Below are 18,210 nucleotides of genomic sequence, written 5' to 3'. Positions count from 1 at the left end.
TAGAATCAATAATACTGATATTTGATGATATCGAGAGTCTAAAGTTTGATTAGATGAAAATCAAAACTTACATTATAAGGTCTTACACTGTGTCAAAATAGACAGATATGAAAATGTAATATCACCATTCCTTAAATAAAGTTTATTATTTGTAAGTACATTAACAAGCATGTTTATTTACAATATATATTTATTAACAAAAAGGACTTCAATCATAAAATCTAATTAAGATACAGTAGTTGAAACGTATCATATACAAAAATGCCTTATTATTTTTAGATTTTTGAAAAAAAAAGGAAATGTATTCCAAAAACTTCAGAGGGCAAAACTGTCATACAGATTCATAAAAATATAGTTTGTTCAGTTCAGGCATATTAATACCAATAAAGCATACTTAAGACGTACAAACTACTTTACAGTTACTTACAATAGTTGAATATTTTAGTTTTATACATGCAATTCAAATATGATTTATTGCTAGAAAACTGAGGAATGTCCGTACCTATATGTCTTTTGGTATAACGCGTGCGCGCATCTTGGCAAGTACACACTGATAGTTATCACATAAAGGTTTGATTTATCACAATAAAAGTTATACTCCGTCATATTTCAACGTAGAATCTTCTTTGTCTACGGGCGGCGGAGCTATGTGGACGCTGTTACTAGGACCTTGGGTTAGATAGCCTGCTGATGATGGCACACCTGAAACACAAAATCACATTCGCAACTATATTAATATTGGTTGCCTAAAAATTCAAATTCGCAGATAGAAATTTAAGTCACCTTTGTATACTTGTATTCATTTAAAACTTCCCAATATGGCGGACTTCAGTATGGGAGGCTTAAAAAACTAAAATCTCTAGACTAATTACCTCTTTACCTCTTACCTTTATATTATATACCTCTACTGCAAGAAATTTGTTTTCTATTTTTATAATTTGGCTTGCCTGAAAAAAAGCCTTTTACCATCCTTTTACTATCGATAGTTGCGCCTCGGTGGTACGAAAGTACTACCATTGCACGCAGGCCGCTATCTCCCGTTCGGGACTTAATATCTAACCGATACTTTCCGACAAGTCGGAATTAACTATCTCTGCGCTGTGGTTGTCATTTTGTTGATCTCCCAAGCTCACCTGATGATGGAGTAGGGCTCCGAACCCGGTAGTGAGAACAGGTTGATCCGCATTATGACAAACACAGCGTAGAATTAAATTTCTATATTAGCAGTTAAGTGGCAAGAATCCTTATATAATTTTATTATATACCTCTACTGCAAGAAATTTGTTTTCTATTTTTATAATTTGGCTTGCCTGAAAAAAAGCCTTTTACCATCCTTTTACTATCGATAGTTGCGCCTCGGTGGTACGAAAGTACTACCATTGCACGCAGGCCGCTATCTCCCGTTCGGGACTTAATATCTAACCGATACTTTCCGACAAGTCGGAATTAACTATCTCTGCGCTGGTGGTTGTCATTTTGTGGATCTCCCAAGCTCACCTGATAATGGAGTAGGGCTCTGAAACCGGTAGTGAGAGCAGGTTGATCCGCATTATGACAAACACAGCGTAGAATTAAATTTCTATATTAGCAGTTAAGTGGCAAGAATCCTTATATAATTTTATTAATTTAGAAAGGTAATCGCAAAATGCGATTGCGATTTTAGAATAGTTGCGATCACATCGCAGTTCTAATAGTAAGCGAGGATTTTAGGGTCTAAATTCTGAACACCTGCACCGATTGACGTGAAATGTTAACAGTGGATATGATCAACACCTCAATGGTCACCTAATTTTTTCGGAAAAAAATTAACATAAAATCTATGACTAAAATCATAAAAATAAAAACTAAGCGTAATACATGTACAGTTGGCTGAATTTAGGTACTAACAATGGGCTCTGCAAGTTCGAGCGGTTTAGAATGCCTAAATTTGGAAAAAAGTTGAAAATAATTTTATTTTGTTTTTTTTCAAATTTAATTTTTTTGTCATATCTCAAAAACTAAACAAAATACGTAAAAAATGCAACAGAGTAAAATTGAAGGTCTATTTTTTTGCAATATTTTTGCTCTCTTTCAATTTTTCTGTAGATTTCTTTATTACGTTTTTTTAGTTTGACTTGCGTGTAAGGACCACCTTCTTTGAGCCCTTAAAACCCAAAAGTCTCGTAAAAATGAGTTCAAGACTATTCAACTATAGAGGTTATTTTGTAGCTCGTGTAATTTCCTACAAATTGATAGTTTTTATTTTTATGATTTTAGTCATAGATTTTGGTTTGGATATTCATTTTCTTCGAAAAATGTGTTCTTTCGCCATTATTTTACAGTAAAAGGTTGCAATTTAGTTTTCGAAAAATAAAAAATCGCCTTTACAGAGTGATAACTCGGCTATTATTACACCTACGGTAATCAACAAAAAATGAATCGATTCGTTATTTCAAAAGCTTTATATGAGTTTTGCGATAAAACGCAAGGTTTTCGAGTTATTTATAAAAAATGGCAGAAAAATATGCAGTTTTTAGATGAAAAATCGACATTTTTCAATCCTAAATAACTCGGAAAATATTAATTTTCTGAAAAAAAATGTTATAGGACATTTTTTGGTTAGAATTATGTGCATTATATTACATACTATTTAAATGGGTGATTTATTTTTTACCCACGAGAAGGACACTCACCCCCAGGGTGAGAGCACACATCGCTACTATGTAACTTTTGTTTCATCCATATATCTTTGTTCGCTGTTAAAATTTCACATCAATCGGTGCGGGTGTCAAGAATTCGGAGGTAATACCCTATTTTTATCCTGGCTTACTGGCCTATAAATATTACTGCATTTTTGAAAAATCCTATCGCTGCACATAATCCTACATTATTATTAAATTTGTTATAATGTTTTTTGTAGCATTCAAATTATGTCCCTTAATCATAACTATGTTAGATTTTTACTACAATTGGTCTACCTGTAGTAAATGTATGGTATATTTGAATTTCACAAGCAACAACTGATTTTGTACATAATATCTCTTACCCGTCAAATATCCGGCTACGTTCGAACTACCGATAAACAAATCGTGCTTCTGATCCTTGTACTCGGCCCACACGCTGCTCTTCTCCAAAACTGCGTTCACCCTGTCCCCATACAGCAAGCTCCTGCCCATCGACTTGAGCGCTTTCACGATTTGGGCCTTGGTCATCGCGGGGTTCTCGATCAGCTCCAGCCGCGCCTCCAGTAAGCCGAGGAGGAAGGGGATGAAGTCGACGTCCAGCGCTTGCTTGACCAGCTGGTCCTGGCTGTTGGAGAAGAGACGACTGAGGGCTTCGCACGCGACGGACGTCATGTCCTTTCGGACCTGCATCGCGTGCTTGAGGGTGTACATGCAGTCGGTCTGGGCTATAGCGCTGACGCATATCTGAAGAAGAGAGAAAGAAAAATGATTATTTTACCCTTTATAAGTTGATGGTCGCTAAATCGACCACTTTAATTTAATCAACTAATCAGTCGCGGGGAAGTGTATCATAGTAGAAGGAAAAAAGTAGTTACACTCTCCCAAATATTTTCTGCCAGTTTTTACAATCTGTCGAATATCGGCAGATTGCAGAGCGTTTCAGTTGAGTTCCGTCCGTCGACCTGCGAGGTTCGAGCGTTACGTCCCCCCAGCACAGAGACGGATTGACAAAAAATGAGTGCCTTACTGTGTGCTGCTATTGGTTGTAGTAATAATTTAAAAAATTGTGCTTTGTGTTTTTTTTGAGAGTCATTTATGATCATGTTTGTGTTCAGGTTAATTTTCTCATGACTGATTACTACTTAATAATTTAATATTATTTTCATTTAAACCTCAATTTTTTATCGATTTTACTTTTGACAACCATCCATTGCTTGCTGTTTAACGAACAAACGTTCCCAAAAAAAATCTTTACTCGACATCTGTCAAATTAAAAAGAGAAAGTTTAGAGGAGAGTATTACTCAATTTATTAGAAAACCCCTTTTAATTCAAAAGTAGATCATTTTTTAGATGTATGTCATTTCTTAGATGCAGTCTGTTCTTCTCGTCGCTGGAAAGGCATATTTTATGAAGGGTATTGTAAAAAAATTCTTCCTTAGAATAACTTAACCGCCCTAACAAGGCTATTAAAAACAAAGTAATCGGAAAACAATTTCCGATGCACGTGATCAACTTTGAGTGACAAGCGATGGCGACAACGCTGCCAGATTGTGATGGATTTATGAGATGAATCTTAATGTAAAATTGAGAAACAATATATTTATATATCATTTTTTAAAGATTTTTACGTTTTATTTTTAATTTAATAATTAGTATTTTAGTAATTAATTTATTTCTTAACAGTAGTCACAATAGCAATATTAAAATTTAAGGCAGCAGCTCCTCGCTACAAATCGAAATAAGTAGAAATAACTTTGAAAGTGGTATAATGTTGTAAAGTTTTTAGTTCGTTGCATGTCTTTCATATATAATATATGATGTCTGGCGTATCATCACCGGGTTCCCTATCTCTCAGGCCTGATAATTTACTTAACGCGCCGGGCGTAATTTTTACGTTCTCTAGTCAACAACCCTGTTATCGTATCACTGCTTCTGTGGAGGGCTGTCAAGATCGTTTCAAGGCGCCTCACGGTAGGGTATTAGCATGAAAAAGGTGGTCGAAATTCGAAAAAGCAAAACTGTTAAGATTTCCCAAAATAGATAAATGATAAGTTAAATCATGTCTGCCATGAATGGCGTTGCTATGGGTGTGTTTAGTTGCATTCATTTGTTTCAACGAAACGTCAAAGTTGTTACTTCTCACAGATAAGAGGTAAATGGCTAAATTTTATGTTTAAAATTATAAATTGTTCTTGTTCTTGTGCTCTTTTTACGTTATATTATTGTTTTGATTTAAAATGGCTCAGCAAGCTGCAGGTATGTATTCTACAAAAACGTATTATTTATTTTGATATTCCCTATACTAACAATTTTTTTTGCAACTAAAAGTTAGGCGTTCAGAAAATCTGATTAAATTTGTGACATTTTTATTATACTTAGAGATTTAGTTGCGCATTTCGAAGAATTCAGCATATTGTCTATATACGTTTTACTTAGTAAACATTGGGCTTTCATACAGTAAAATAAAATACTGCGACTTTTTGCGACTTTGCTGATAAAATGAGAAAAACATTCTTGGTTTCCTCTAATTTGCCAATCAGTGATATACTAATGCGAGGTGTAAACCGCGATGGCATTGTTGTGTACAAAGCGATCGCCTTAGTGCCATTAGCAGTATAGTACAATTTGGCATTAGTAGCGACTTTAGTGGTATGGGCATTGCTCGCGGATCAGTTGTAGCATTAGTAGTATTAGTTGCGATATTACTACTGGCATTAGTGGCATTGACCGTGGAAACACTGGAACAGTGATTTTTCTTTCTTTTTTTAGAATCGACGAATTATCCTTTATTTTGTTTGAAAATAAAGGATAATTTGCTGCTTCTTTCCTATTTCTAAGCCTAGTCATTAGTCACGGCTGTATTGGTTCATGGTGTCCTCACCCTGGCTCTTTTTGTTGCACTGGCCCAGAGACAGTACAGAGATGCGAGCCCACCTCACGCTGTTACTGTTTGAAGCATGATTACATAAAGAACAGCTAAGTGTAGATTTAAGTTCTAGTTTTTAGTCAATTTTCAGTCTTAACATAATAACGTACATTTTAAATAATATCGTACACTATCGACTATGTTTAGTGGTTAGATTATTAAGAACATTTATGTCGATTTAGTAGTTACAATATGATTTAGATCTTAGGTTTCATTACATTACATCTTGTAATAGTATTACTTTCTATAGATATTATTATTGCGCTATATTAACAGATGAATAACCAAACATAGGTTCTAGAATCTACGGGTTGCAACATCTTCGATTTAACATCATATAAAATATATCAAATTAATTAAAGTAATGCTACCTTTTATACATTTTCTATAACTTTTCTATAACTACATGTATGGTATTTTTTTTATAGTCTTTTCATTGAATATATTTAATATTATTTCTAACATAGCTTAACTCGACATATAACCACCTATAATAATTATTAAAATTGTACAATGCTATTTACCATCAGAATACATCATGAATGAATATAGTCACTAGTTTTAAGTAATAAACAACTGTGTTTTATTTCTCTGTTCATGCCTGGCGCCCAATATTTGTATTTTCGATTTATTATTGTTGGTTAGTTTCTTTCCAGTGAAATGCCTTCTCCACGACTGCTCTCCGATGAAAAGCTGCCGTTCGCAGTGGTAGTTGTTTAAAAAACTTACCAATCAAACTTACTGTTTTGACTAGTCAAGGGTAATAAAGGACCTTTATTGTCACGTTCCAGTTTAAAATAGTTTATCAGGAAGCTCCATGCTTCGACTGTTTAAATGCTTCGGCATATTTTCGACACACAAGTTCAAGAAATGCAATACAAAAACTCGAAAATTTAGTTCTTAAAAGAACTGTGTGTGCTTAAAAGTACAATTTGAAAAAAAATACTATGAAAACCGGCAAAAAACGATAATTACTCCCAAAGATTCTACAACACGATATTATACAAAATAATGACTGACGTTATAATTGCCAAATAATAAACGACAACGCTGCTGATCCCGGGGGAATGTGGCCAACATGGCGATAATAAAAATCGCTCTAAACTAATTTTTGCAGCTTTAATCTAAATAAAATATATATTACAACCATTTGCTTTATGAAGTAAAATGAAGAGCGGCTCGTTATCTTAAATTACACAACAAATTTAAACATTTTTGGCAAAATCTCATTTAGTCGGGTTTATAGGCTTTAGTGTTAATTTCGATATGATTGATGACGTGTATATCGGAAAGTGTTTTGCGATTACCGTAAATTGATAGTATACTTACATTGCTCATTGACAAGGAGTTTAAGATCAATATACCCGATTTAGGAACAACAATCTGCTTACTGTTTGACCCCATCTGCCTACACAAACGAGGAATATGACCTAAGGAGGGAATGATATCCAACAGGGCTGGTTGAGTCTGGAGCAAGGCACAGAGAGCACTGGTACCCAATTCGAGCAAAGCTACCTAAAATAGAATGAAAATACTTTAGTATATTTCATGCACCATTAAACTAAAACCTTGGATTATCTTGTAACTACTATAGGTGATTAGAAAATGTTTTTAAGCTAAGGTTAGGTTGGTTTCTACGCATTTCTAACTTCTATATATTGCATACGACTCATACATTTGACTCATATTTTAATATGTTAACTTTAAGTTCTAGTTCCAAACACTTACATTGGGTTTATCTTTGGCCATGTTATCCAAACATGTTTCTAAAAGTTCGGATAGGAATTCTCTTGGTTTTCTTAGAGTCCATGCAGGATTAGCTATGAATATTCTGAGGTATACTCCGCCTACCATTACTTCGTTCGGCACAGCAAACGTACCAAGACCGTTGGTTTCCGGCTTTTTCCACTGTGTAGAAGGATTGGTGCTTTGAGCCGTATAGTGTCTATGAAAATAAGTATTAGTTGTAGCGAGAAAAGAGAAATGTGTTAAAGATTTGATAAATTAGATGAATTTTTTGTCAGTCTATATTATAAAATATTTGCTAAGAGAACTAACAGTGGTTAATTGGAAAAATTTGAAAATATCTTGACTAATATAATCAACTTCAATCAAGTCATCACGTCAATCAAGACTTCGCAACTGGCAAATGAGTACGACAAGGAGACAAATTCATTTTCTTCACTTCCAACTAGAGGTTTCTGCCTAATAGGTTTTTCACATATCACACTAACAGCTCTGCGAAATAGGAAAAGTAGCATTTCAAAAAAACTCTTGTCAAGAAAATTTCTACGTTATCTTTGACCATAAACCCTTCAGGCCAACAAGCAATTGTCCTCACAAAATAGAATCACTGGTAACACATCCATTCCCTCCGTCAGCAGATACTGCTTCATTTTTCTTGATAAAATAGAAATACTTGCTTATTAACCTTATTCTAGGTAAATTAAATAAAAATAACCTGTTATAAATTTAAATAAAGTCCATAAACTAATGTCTATTTTGAAAATAGCTACTAAGTGTCATTAGAAAATTGCCATGGCGACATCAGCCATCTTGATTACAATTTTATTGAAAACCGCTTTTTATTCAAAATTTGAGCAATATAGGTATAGGAAACCCTAATATAGTTTGAAAGAGCATTTAAATCTGCTTCGACTTATTTAAAAGAATACATAGTGTTGTATTGAAGTAACGAAGTTTTTATGTAAAATAAATATTTAAAATAGACCAGCAATTTTTGATACCCCTGTATACATTTACAGAAGCAGTCAAATTTTTCAGTAAAGTTTATTTATCTACCTTTAAACTCAGCACAAGAATTAATTCTGAAAAGTAATGTACAAGGTGTTGACAAACTTTTTTATTAGAGCATGCATATTTAAAAATCTAAATATCTCAAAAACCAAAGCTTTTAAACATATTAAACCCTTATAGTAAATGTCTTATTTTATGTCCAAGAATCCAAAAATGAAATAAAATGCCGGGTGGTCCACAAGAAAAAATATAACTTTGGTATGGATCTTAGTTCTGACACATCCTGTACATTTCAAAATAATTTTAAATTATGCACATTGCCTTCCCATATATACCCATAAAATATTGTGTTTCTACATCTTTCCGTTTTCGTGTAATCTACCCAGTCTGTATATTAATTTCCTGCTATGCGTTCCAGTTGTACCAACTTATTTCATTGTAAAATAAAATAAACTACTTTCAAATTAAAATGACAAACACATCTATCACTGTCAAGGATCTTGTCGTTGGACACACTATACTTACTCGTTTTTAAGCTTCCTAACAATATTGCAGGCCCTGTCTTTGGCTCCCTGGTTCCAAATCAGCTCCGGATGTTCGTGCTCCGTCTCGAACATAGTAATGGAAGTTTCCGGACTGTCACGCATGGCATCCGCAAAAATGGGCGGCAAAAAGGCGTCCACCGCCAGTCTCACTTTAGGCCCCACCAACTTATCCGAGGTCATCCTGGCCAAAAGTTCAGCGGACGACTGTCTGATGTGAGGACTCGACGAGTTACAGAATAAGTCCAGTAAATAGATTACAGCGCCTCTGTTGAGGGCTTCCTTAACTATCTTGGTGTTGGTCATGAGCGCGTGGAGAACTTCGAGGACTTGCGGTTGAAAATCCTCGGTAGAATATAGCGTTAATAGTAGGAAACTAAGAACTTCGCACGCTGCGATGTCATTTATACACTCATTGTTCCTGGTTATGACCGATATAACGTTTAGAGCTTCGGTTTGAATTGCTATAAAGTTAACAGTAAGTAACCTAAATAGTAGTTTAAAATGGCCAATGCACTGAAGCTCTACCCCAGAGTTGTTACGTATGACGTTGGTGAGTGCTTGTAGAGCCATAGAAGAATGTTCCAACGTATCCTTAATCGTGACAGAATAAGCTATATTCATTAAATTAAACAGTGTATCAGACCGTTTTTCGAGGTATGACAGTATATCTATGACAAGACTCTTTGGGTTCTAAAAAAAAACAAAAATTTATTTAAAAATTACTTTATGCAAATAAAGACACAAACCTGTATTTGAAAGGTAGGTTGTTCATTGTATATCCTGATAAATATGCCTCCGATGGTTAGTTCGTTACAGTGTGCCGAATATTTAAATATGTCCGCTACATTAAGGTCTATATCACCTCTATGTGAGATTTGTGTTTCGAGAAAATCGTTTAGCTCTGCTCTGGTACCGTTGTCCCATATTAAGTAAGGCGTTTCGCTGTTAGAGTTGAGAATTTTCAGAATCTAAAACAAAAATGTTACTGTTGTATTTCAAATCTCTTATTACAGCTGTATATATTTTATATAGCTTAGATGTATAGATATAGCTAAGATGGCCGATTTAAATTCCAGTTTATCAATGCCGTTCTAATTTTATTTTTAATAATTTGTTCTATTCCACGTTGTCAATAAATGTTGGTAGTTATTAAAATATATAAATAATAGCTCCCGTATATAGCGTTTAACGCCTTGAGAGTAGCAAGGTACAGCTTGCCATGGTAGAGACGTTCAGTATACAAGGAATGTAATGTGGCTAGCACTACGCTTCAACCGCCTATTATTACCTCAGGATTGTGAAACCCAAGTACTCATTTAAGGCTGAGTCGACCTAGGTACCCAAAACTATTTTATTTTTAATATACTCCTTCCTTAATCTTTTTATTCAAAGCATTGGCATAGAAAAATACTGTTTCAGATTGAGCCTTCCTATGTCTAGAAATATTTTTTTGGAACAAACATTTCGTAAAAGATTTGACGCTATTTGTGTTTCAATTTGTATAACTTTTTCAGCATAGATATGCTGATAATGTCACTGTGATTATATTTCAAAAATAACTAAAACACGTGAAGCTTACCTCTTCTGGACTACTACTTATCATCTGATTAACGACGTATTGCGTCAGAAGCGTCCTCAAAATTCCCATAATCAGCTCGTTCTTAGGCGCACCGTTCTCGACATTGCTCAAACCGGCCAGCGAAACGCAAGCCTTGACGGCCTCTTTGGCTAACCTGTTGCTGATTTCTTGCTCGTTAGTTTCTTCGTTCTTCTCTACGCCGCCTTCTTCTAGAGTGAAGTCGTACTTGAAGATAAATAATAACAGGTGCCAGAGGGCTCCTGCTTTAAGTAGTTCTAATTGGAGGATAGGATCTGCTGCTAAAGCCTTGATGCACTCGGTGGCCACCGAGCACAACTTGATTAAATGCTATAATTAAGAAATAATGAAAAAATTAAATAGTTAATAAATAAATAAATAAATACCCTTATTAAAGGTAAAATAAACAAACAAAGTAAACAAACAAACAAAAGAGAATACAAAACAATATACAAATAACATTGTTAGTCTTATTGTTTAAGATAAACATTTATAAATGTTTCCAATGTCAAAGAATAAAAAAATAAAAATAAGATTCAAAAATATTTAGTAAGTTTATAGTAAATATCAATGACCTCTAGATAAATTTGTTTCGATGTCGTTGGTAAATATAGTAATAGCAAACATTAGACCAGTGTTTACAAGATCAAATTCGATTATCAAAATATAAGTCATTTACGGCGCAGGAAGCCGTCTCTAGTAAATAAGATTTCAATGCTTTGCGAAATGAAGAAAATGATGTTATGGATTTGATTTCAAATGGCAGGTGATTGTGCATTTGAACATATTAAACTTTTAACTAACTCTGAGCCGTGGGGTAGGTAGATAAAGATCTTGCTCCGCGTTCCTGAGTGGATAAGTGTGAAATTGCCTTTCTTGCGAAGCTGATACATGCATGATAAATGTATGTAAAGAGCCATCGTTCACGATTACGTCATCATTATTTGTCAAATATTCGATTTAGGATGTGTCTGAGATCAATTCATATTGTTTAGAAAATTTTAAGTACGTTCCTATATTATTGATTGAGCGAGTTCCGTTTTTTTTTCGGCATTTACTTATTTTTTATTCAACTCTTCATCAGTTACGATCCCTTTAATTCCAATCCTTTGGACTGTTGAAATTCCTATTCTTAAAGCATCAGCAACTCGTTATATTATTTAGAAACGCTATCCATTTGTATTTTACATAGGAATATTACAACTTTGCCTTGTACTTACTTCATATACGGCGTCCACGGGCAAGAGTGTTGTACCAGCGTCTCCTTCTGGAGAAAAATAATTTATAAGCTTAGCAGTGAGCTCTTGTTCATTTTGGCTAAATCTTTGAGGCATTTTTGAAAAAAAAACTGAATTTTGTTTTACAGCAACGATCAAATTTTCATTTTGACATTGATCGATGTCCGTCAATAAAATTATAACCCAAAATCAAACGACAATGACAATTACTAAAAAGAATATGCAGTAATTTACAAACTGCCGTAATGACGTCGCCAATCTCTTTCATCTGGTTGTCAAGTGATTGAGAGAGTTCGACAATATGACGTGACGTTGAACGATGGCTGAATATTCTATACATATAGTCTATAAAATGAATAACTTTGAATTTTGACCGTTATTTTTTACCAACATGGCAAATATAAAATCCCTCTGTTAAAAAAGTTACTGATATTCTTTAAATTGAGTGCCTGAACGAATCAGATAGGTAACTCTTTTTACTTTCCTGAAATAGAAAAGGAAAATAATAAAATAAGTGACAGTTTTTCCTCTTCATGCAAAAATCAACACGAAATGGCATAATTGTCAAAAGTAAAATGTCATCAACTTTTGACATTTCTAAATATCAGACTAAATGCCGTCTCTAATAGAACATCCCCGGGGCGAGACTTATGACGTCACGCTAGTTAGATACTACGGATTAATAAATATATGGCTGAAATCGTACTCCATAGTCGATGTAAATAGTTTTAGTGTTAAGAATAATAATTTAAAAAAATATGTGGTCATCTTTTGACAAGTTTTTTTTTTTATTCTGTGGGAAAGAGAATCTTGCATAAGACACCCAGCACTAATAACAGTAAACTACTGTCCTTATTGCCGGGTAGTGCCGGATTCTTACCGGCTAAAAAAAACCCACACTTCCCTAACGCTGATCATGGTGGAAATCGCTTCCGCATTACTTCGCCATGATAGCTGTCTGTTTACTGTCTTCTTATATCATTTTCCTTTTCCTCTAATATTTGTCTTAGTATCCCTGCAGTTAGTTTCCACATTTCCTCTGTCCCAGTGAGGTATTTCATCATATTTTCCGCATTGAAAACTGAGCCGGTATGAGTTTTATAATCATTACGAATGTAGTCCCATCTCGTACATCTAAACAGTGTATGTTCTGCGTCATCACTATTTCCACAGTAGTTGCAACTATCTGAGTCCCGTTTCTTTCTTTCCGTTAGATACTTCATAAAGCAACCATGTCCCGATAAAGCTTGCATGACAAATTAATCAGTCTCTCCGCATGGCCTGGATATCCATTGCCTAATATCAGGAATCAAATTATATGTCCATCTTCCTTTTGTTCCTCTCACCCATCTTTCCTGCCACTTGTCGAGTAGGTCCCCTCTTGCGATTTGCTTCTGTACTCCATTGTAAATTTCCTTCCTTTCCTCTATTAATAGGTCTATGGGTGGGACGCCTGCTATTACGCCTACTGCCTCTGTGGAGATTGTTCTGTAGGCACTTGCAATTCTGATGGAAGTAAGTCTTTGGATCCCCGCGAGTTTTTTTGTTCTGCTTTTATTACTCGTTACGGTGTGCCAGAATGGAGCCGCATAGAGTATTTGAGAGTGTATTACGCTACCTAATATTTTTCTTTTGGAGGATCTTGGTCCCCCAATGTTTGGCATGATGCAAGACAAGGCTGTTAGTGTTTTTCCAGATTTCTGTACAGTTCGAATTATGTGTTCCGTAAATTTTAATTTAGGGTCCAGCCATACTTGACAAGTTTATATTAGTTTATTAATTGCAGTAAACATTATGTGTTGTGTGGTGTGAATATTTTATATGTAATTTTTTGGAATATATTCGATACTATTTTTTTCATATGACACAACACTGATGAGGTTACTGAAACGAACACTGATAATGTTAGCCGAAACGCTTTTTTTTAAACCAAATAAAAATAATGAAAAACCAAATGAAAACGTAATCAGCGTTTTTTCCGAACCTAAATCCCAAGAAAATCAAAAATTTTAGAATAATTTTACATATAAAATGACAGCGATCTTTATTTCATAGTCATCGCTGACGCCTTTTTTTATGATATTGCATTTTTGGCAAATATAATTTTTCGAACATTGATACTTGCAAAATATACATATAAATTTGAATGCAAATAATAATACATCACTATTAGTAGATATCGAATGTTTTTTGTTAAATTAGATATCAAACCCCAAAATTTAAAATATATTTTACTTATTCATTATTTGTATATTGTAAAACATTTGCTGCGTTTGTATGGTTCATAGTTTATTTGCCAAAGTATTTATTACTATAAGTAAGTATATATATCGTCCCATTGCTGCCAAAAGTCACTAACTTACTTTTTATTACTTCCGAGAAAAAGGCGTCTAAAGATGAATTGCATTGCATAAAGATGTTATAGTTAGTAACTATTCGGTATTAAAATAAAACATAAATAGCCAGAAATCGTAGTTAATGACTTTTGCAATCGATTCTCCGCTTCAAAACATAGTGATTGAATTTGGTTGTTCGGAAAAATGTTAGTTAGTGACTTTTGGCAGCAATAGGACGATATATTGTATTTATTAACTGTATATTATGTATATTTCATGTAAACTATATCATTTTTAAAATGCAAACCAAAAATACGAGGAATAATTATGTTTTCCATGTATTCTACAACATATTTATTAATCCGTAGTATCTAACTAGCGTGACGTCATAAATCTCGCTCCGAGACTATTCTATTAGATTTGCATTGCGTCAGCATGGCCGCAAGTTTCTAACCTAATAAAATTAACACTAGAAAAGCCCGCGGGAACTGTCAAATTCAAAGTTATTCGTTTCACAGACTATACAATCAAGCTCGGTTATAACGATCCCAGGGATATAACGAACGCTCGGATTTAACGTAAAAAATTGTTACACGCAAACAACTATTTTTTACGTGCAAAAAACTATTTGTTACGTGAAAAAAACTATTTTGTTACAAGCAAAAAACTATTTTTTACGCGTAAAAAATAGTTTTTTCAATTTATTATTTTCAACATTTAAAACTACACTTTTTCAAACATGTCCTTCAAATCCTTCAAATTAATAGCCGAGAGTAAGAAGTTTCCCTTCAAATATGCGCACATAGCACACACACCATTTTTTTCATTTGATAAATTACCTTAAAATGGAGAATTCGGCATAGATCCCTTATAAGTTGAGGTAGGTTAACTATTCGCTCTCTGCATGCCTGGAATTGAGCGGCTACAGTAAAACATTTGGTGATGTGCAAACACACTTGAACGGCAACGTCACTCGGAATCGAAGATTTGCTTAAGACATTGACACACCGCGTATAGGCCTCTAGAAGAATCTGTTTAAACAAAATAAAAGATAAATAATTAATAGGGTGGTCGTTAAAAATTTAATTTACTAATTTTTTAAGCCCCAAAAAAATCGTTGCTTCTGACGAAAAACTACGGGGAATTGTTTTTTTTTTGTTTTAAGAGTCTATTACGCTGTACTGTTCAGATCGCTCTCAGGGGTCGGATAAAGCGGGTGTGTGGCCGAAGGAAATATATACAAGGTGGTCCGAACTGTATTCCGGAAACTTTGGCAGCATATTCTGCAGATAAAAATAAGTAAAAAAGTTCGTACAAATGTATGTCCTAAAATACTTAATTTCGGAGATACAGTAACAACTTTTTATCCGTACCTGTATAAAGCTATTAAGTAAAAAAATATACATTTACGATATTATTTACTTAAAAAATGTCTCTTGGTAAAAATCGCTACAAGTAATGGTTCTCGAGATATTTGGAATCGAAATTATCAATACCTGTTATCATTGACATAAATTAAACATGCTGACAAATAGTTATTAGACTGAAATCATAAATTTGATATGTTTTTGTGCCAAAAATTCAACAGAAACTGTTTTATCATCATTTTTTTAATTAAATTATGATTAATTTTAAAAAATTAGAAGTTACCCAGTCTATCATTTCAGTAAAATAACAATCTACTCAACATGCTTATTTTTTGTCAATAATGACATGTATTGAGTATTTCCACTCTAAATATCTTGAGAATGGTTGCTCCTAACGATTTTTACCAAGAGATTTTTTACGTAAAAAATCACGGAAATGTATATTTTCTCATTCAGTTGTTTTATACAGGTACGGACAAAAAGTTACTACTCTTAAAAACACTTAAAACACATGTAGGAAATAGGACTCATATTGACATCAAAATCAAATGTCTCATGTCAAAAAACTACCAGATACCAATTTTCAGTCTAATATTGACGTTACTTCAGAAATTATTTGAAAAAAATCGAAATAAAAATAAAATTTCTACTCCCTGTATCTCCGAAACTGAGCATTTTAGAACATACATTTATACGAACTTTTTTACTTATTTTTATCTGCACAATATGCTGCCAAAGTTTCCGGTATACAGTTCGGACCACCCTGTATATTATATTTCAAAAATATGCCCTAAAGCTTAGCCCGATCCTGTCATTAATAATTGGGTGTTAATACCCAATAATTAATAATTGGGTGTGGCTTAATAACCAATAATAATTGGGTGTTAAGACACACCCAAAATTCCAAACACACGTGCTTTGATTAAGGCTTGCCGAGCTTCAGCATTTGCCATAACATAGCAACCAAGTTGTTACAAAAGTATATAAATTATATATCACTATAATCACAAAACTTCAATCTTTCGGAATGTTAAATTATTTCTTTATATTCGAGAAAATTTAATCCAAACATAAGGTATATTTTGTTGATGTTTGACCATCAAAAAATTAAAAATAAAGAAGTTATCTCAAAATGTGCTACAATACCGACATAGTATAATCCTTTATCTTTAATTTCCTTCTTCATTTGTGTAAAAATACCTAGCCAGTTTTACATAAAACGTTAAATGCCGAACGCTTATTTTGCTACTTTATCGGACTAGTGAAACGGACTCTTAAACAATAAGAACACGTGCCGAATAATCAACAGTGAAACAAGTTTCGTCAGATAAATTCTAGTAAATGTACCTCTAGACCATTTTCTCTTCTTAATTCTTCGGCATTAAGTGCTGAACATTGGACGGTGTGGTAAGCCAATTCGGTAGCGGCCGCAAGAAGAGGCTCGGTCTTAGAAAACAGCTGATCGTCGGCAGTTTCGATTTTTATGGTCTTGATAAGTTGAGGATAGCCAGCGTATTTATACGGTTGTAACACTGTAACAAAAATTCGGTAAAGTAATAAGAATACAAAATAAATCAAAGGATTCAATTATTACCTTCGGAATACCTGTGAAACAGGATGGATTGTGTTTTCAATACTAAAACGATATTGTTTGGATTTGGACCGTCCGTGTTCCAACTTGTTCTGCTGCAGAGGAACTCGTAAGCTTGATTCACTTTTTCAAAAAGTTCCTAGATCAAAAATTAAATCAGTATTCTCTTTTCATAATTCATTGAAAAAACATTATTAAAAAATAATTAGAATATAGAATATAAAGGGTATCTCTTAAACAAGTGATGACAAAATCAATTTTTATTTCATATCAGTAAATTATAATCTAGTTCATTACTAATTCAACAAATATTCGCAATAAGCATTGCGATATGATCGAAATCGATAAAATATCAAGAGACAACTTTTAATCGGCATTAAACGGCCCAAAATAAAAAAAAGTCAGTGTCGCACATGTTTTTTCTTAGAAAAATATTCCAATGATAACCCATATATGCACGTCCCTGATGAATATGTCGACACTTTTTTAGTATTTAAATATGTAGCACTTCTAGTAACTTTTACCGTCAACATTTCATTCAAATCGCTAAAAGCACCTGGAAGAAAATTATAATAAATCGAAAAAAAAAAAAGACTTTAACCCCCTCCTGTAACTACGAAACAAAGCAGAATTGGACCAAGAGACCGAGGAATCTCCCCTCGACAGATGGCATCTGTTTTTTGAAACACCTTGTATAGAGATTTCGATTAAACCCTGATTGCGTTGCACTACTCTCAAAAATAATTACGACTGTTAAAATGATATATTAGTATGGAATATATTCCAATTCATAAACTTATTCAGCTGAATTTCAAAATAAAAAAGTGTAAAAAAAATCTATACCTATGTAGCGGATTCATCTCTCCAAAAAATTCCTTTATGTGTATTTCGTCACTGCACTCCAAGAAAATCTACAAAATAAAATATTTATTTTTGTAAACACTTCTGCGTTAAACCTAAACGGACACTGCTTGTCAGAAGTTATGTTTACAGTTATACAAATTTGCCTAACAAAGAAAAAAATAACGTAATAAATAATGGATACAATGTCATTTTAACAGAACGTCAACGGTTTCTTGTAGACGTACCTGTTTTAAAAAAGTAAAGTGTTCTCGAATAGTTGAATTTTAATATTTTAAATAGTTTTTTTTATGTTCTTTGTATTTTTTTTTGCTTCCGACGACGGAAA

General features: G+C 33.6%; 1 protein-coding gene across 1 annotated transcript in view; it reads right to left on the bottom strand.

Annotated features, from left to right (window-relative positions):
- Positions 1-576: 576 nt before the first annotated feature.
- Positions 577-18,210, bottom strand: part of LOC115886336 (dnaJ homolog subfamily C member 13-like) — a 53,049-nt gene continuing 35,415 nt past the window's right edge. Inside the window, exons 16-25 of the mRNA XM_030905434.1 lie at positions 17,025-17,160; positions 16,778-16,962; positions 14,903-15,094; positions 10,472-10,819; positions 9,639-9,860; positions 8,873-9,582; positions 7,319-7,535; positions 6,920-7,105; positions 3,026-3,407; positions 577-702 (exon numbers count right to left, since the gene is read on the bottom strand). Coding sequence (XP_030761294.1) covers positions 593-702; positions 3,026-3,407; positions 6,920-7,105; positions 7,319-7,535; positions 8,873-9,582; positions 9,639-9,860; positions 10,472-10,819; positions 14,903-15,094; positions 16,778-16,962; positions 17,025-17,160 — 2,688 coding nt within the window. The 3' untranslated portion in view covers positions 577-592. The remainder of the gene's footprint in view (positions 703-3,025; positions 3,408-6,919; positions 7,106-7,318; positions 7,536-8,872; positions 9,583-9,638; positions 9,861-10,471; positions 10,820-14,902; positions 15,095-16,777; positions 16,963-17,024; positions 17,161-18,210) is intronic.

This window comes from Sitophilus oryzae, unplaced genomic scaffold, assembly GCF_002938485.1.
Source record: "Sitophilus oryzae breed Bouriz unplaced genomic scaffold, Soryzae_2.0 scaffold_1145_pilon_pilon, whole genome shotgun sequence".
Taxonomy (NCBI): domain Eukaryota; kingdom Metazoa; phylum Arthropoda; class Insecta; order Coleoptera; family Curculionidae; genus Sitophilus; species Sitophilus oryzae.
This window is presented reverse-complemented; position numbering and strand designations above follow the sequence as displayed.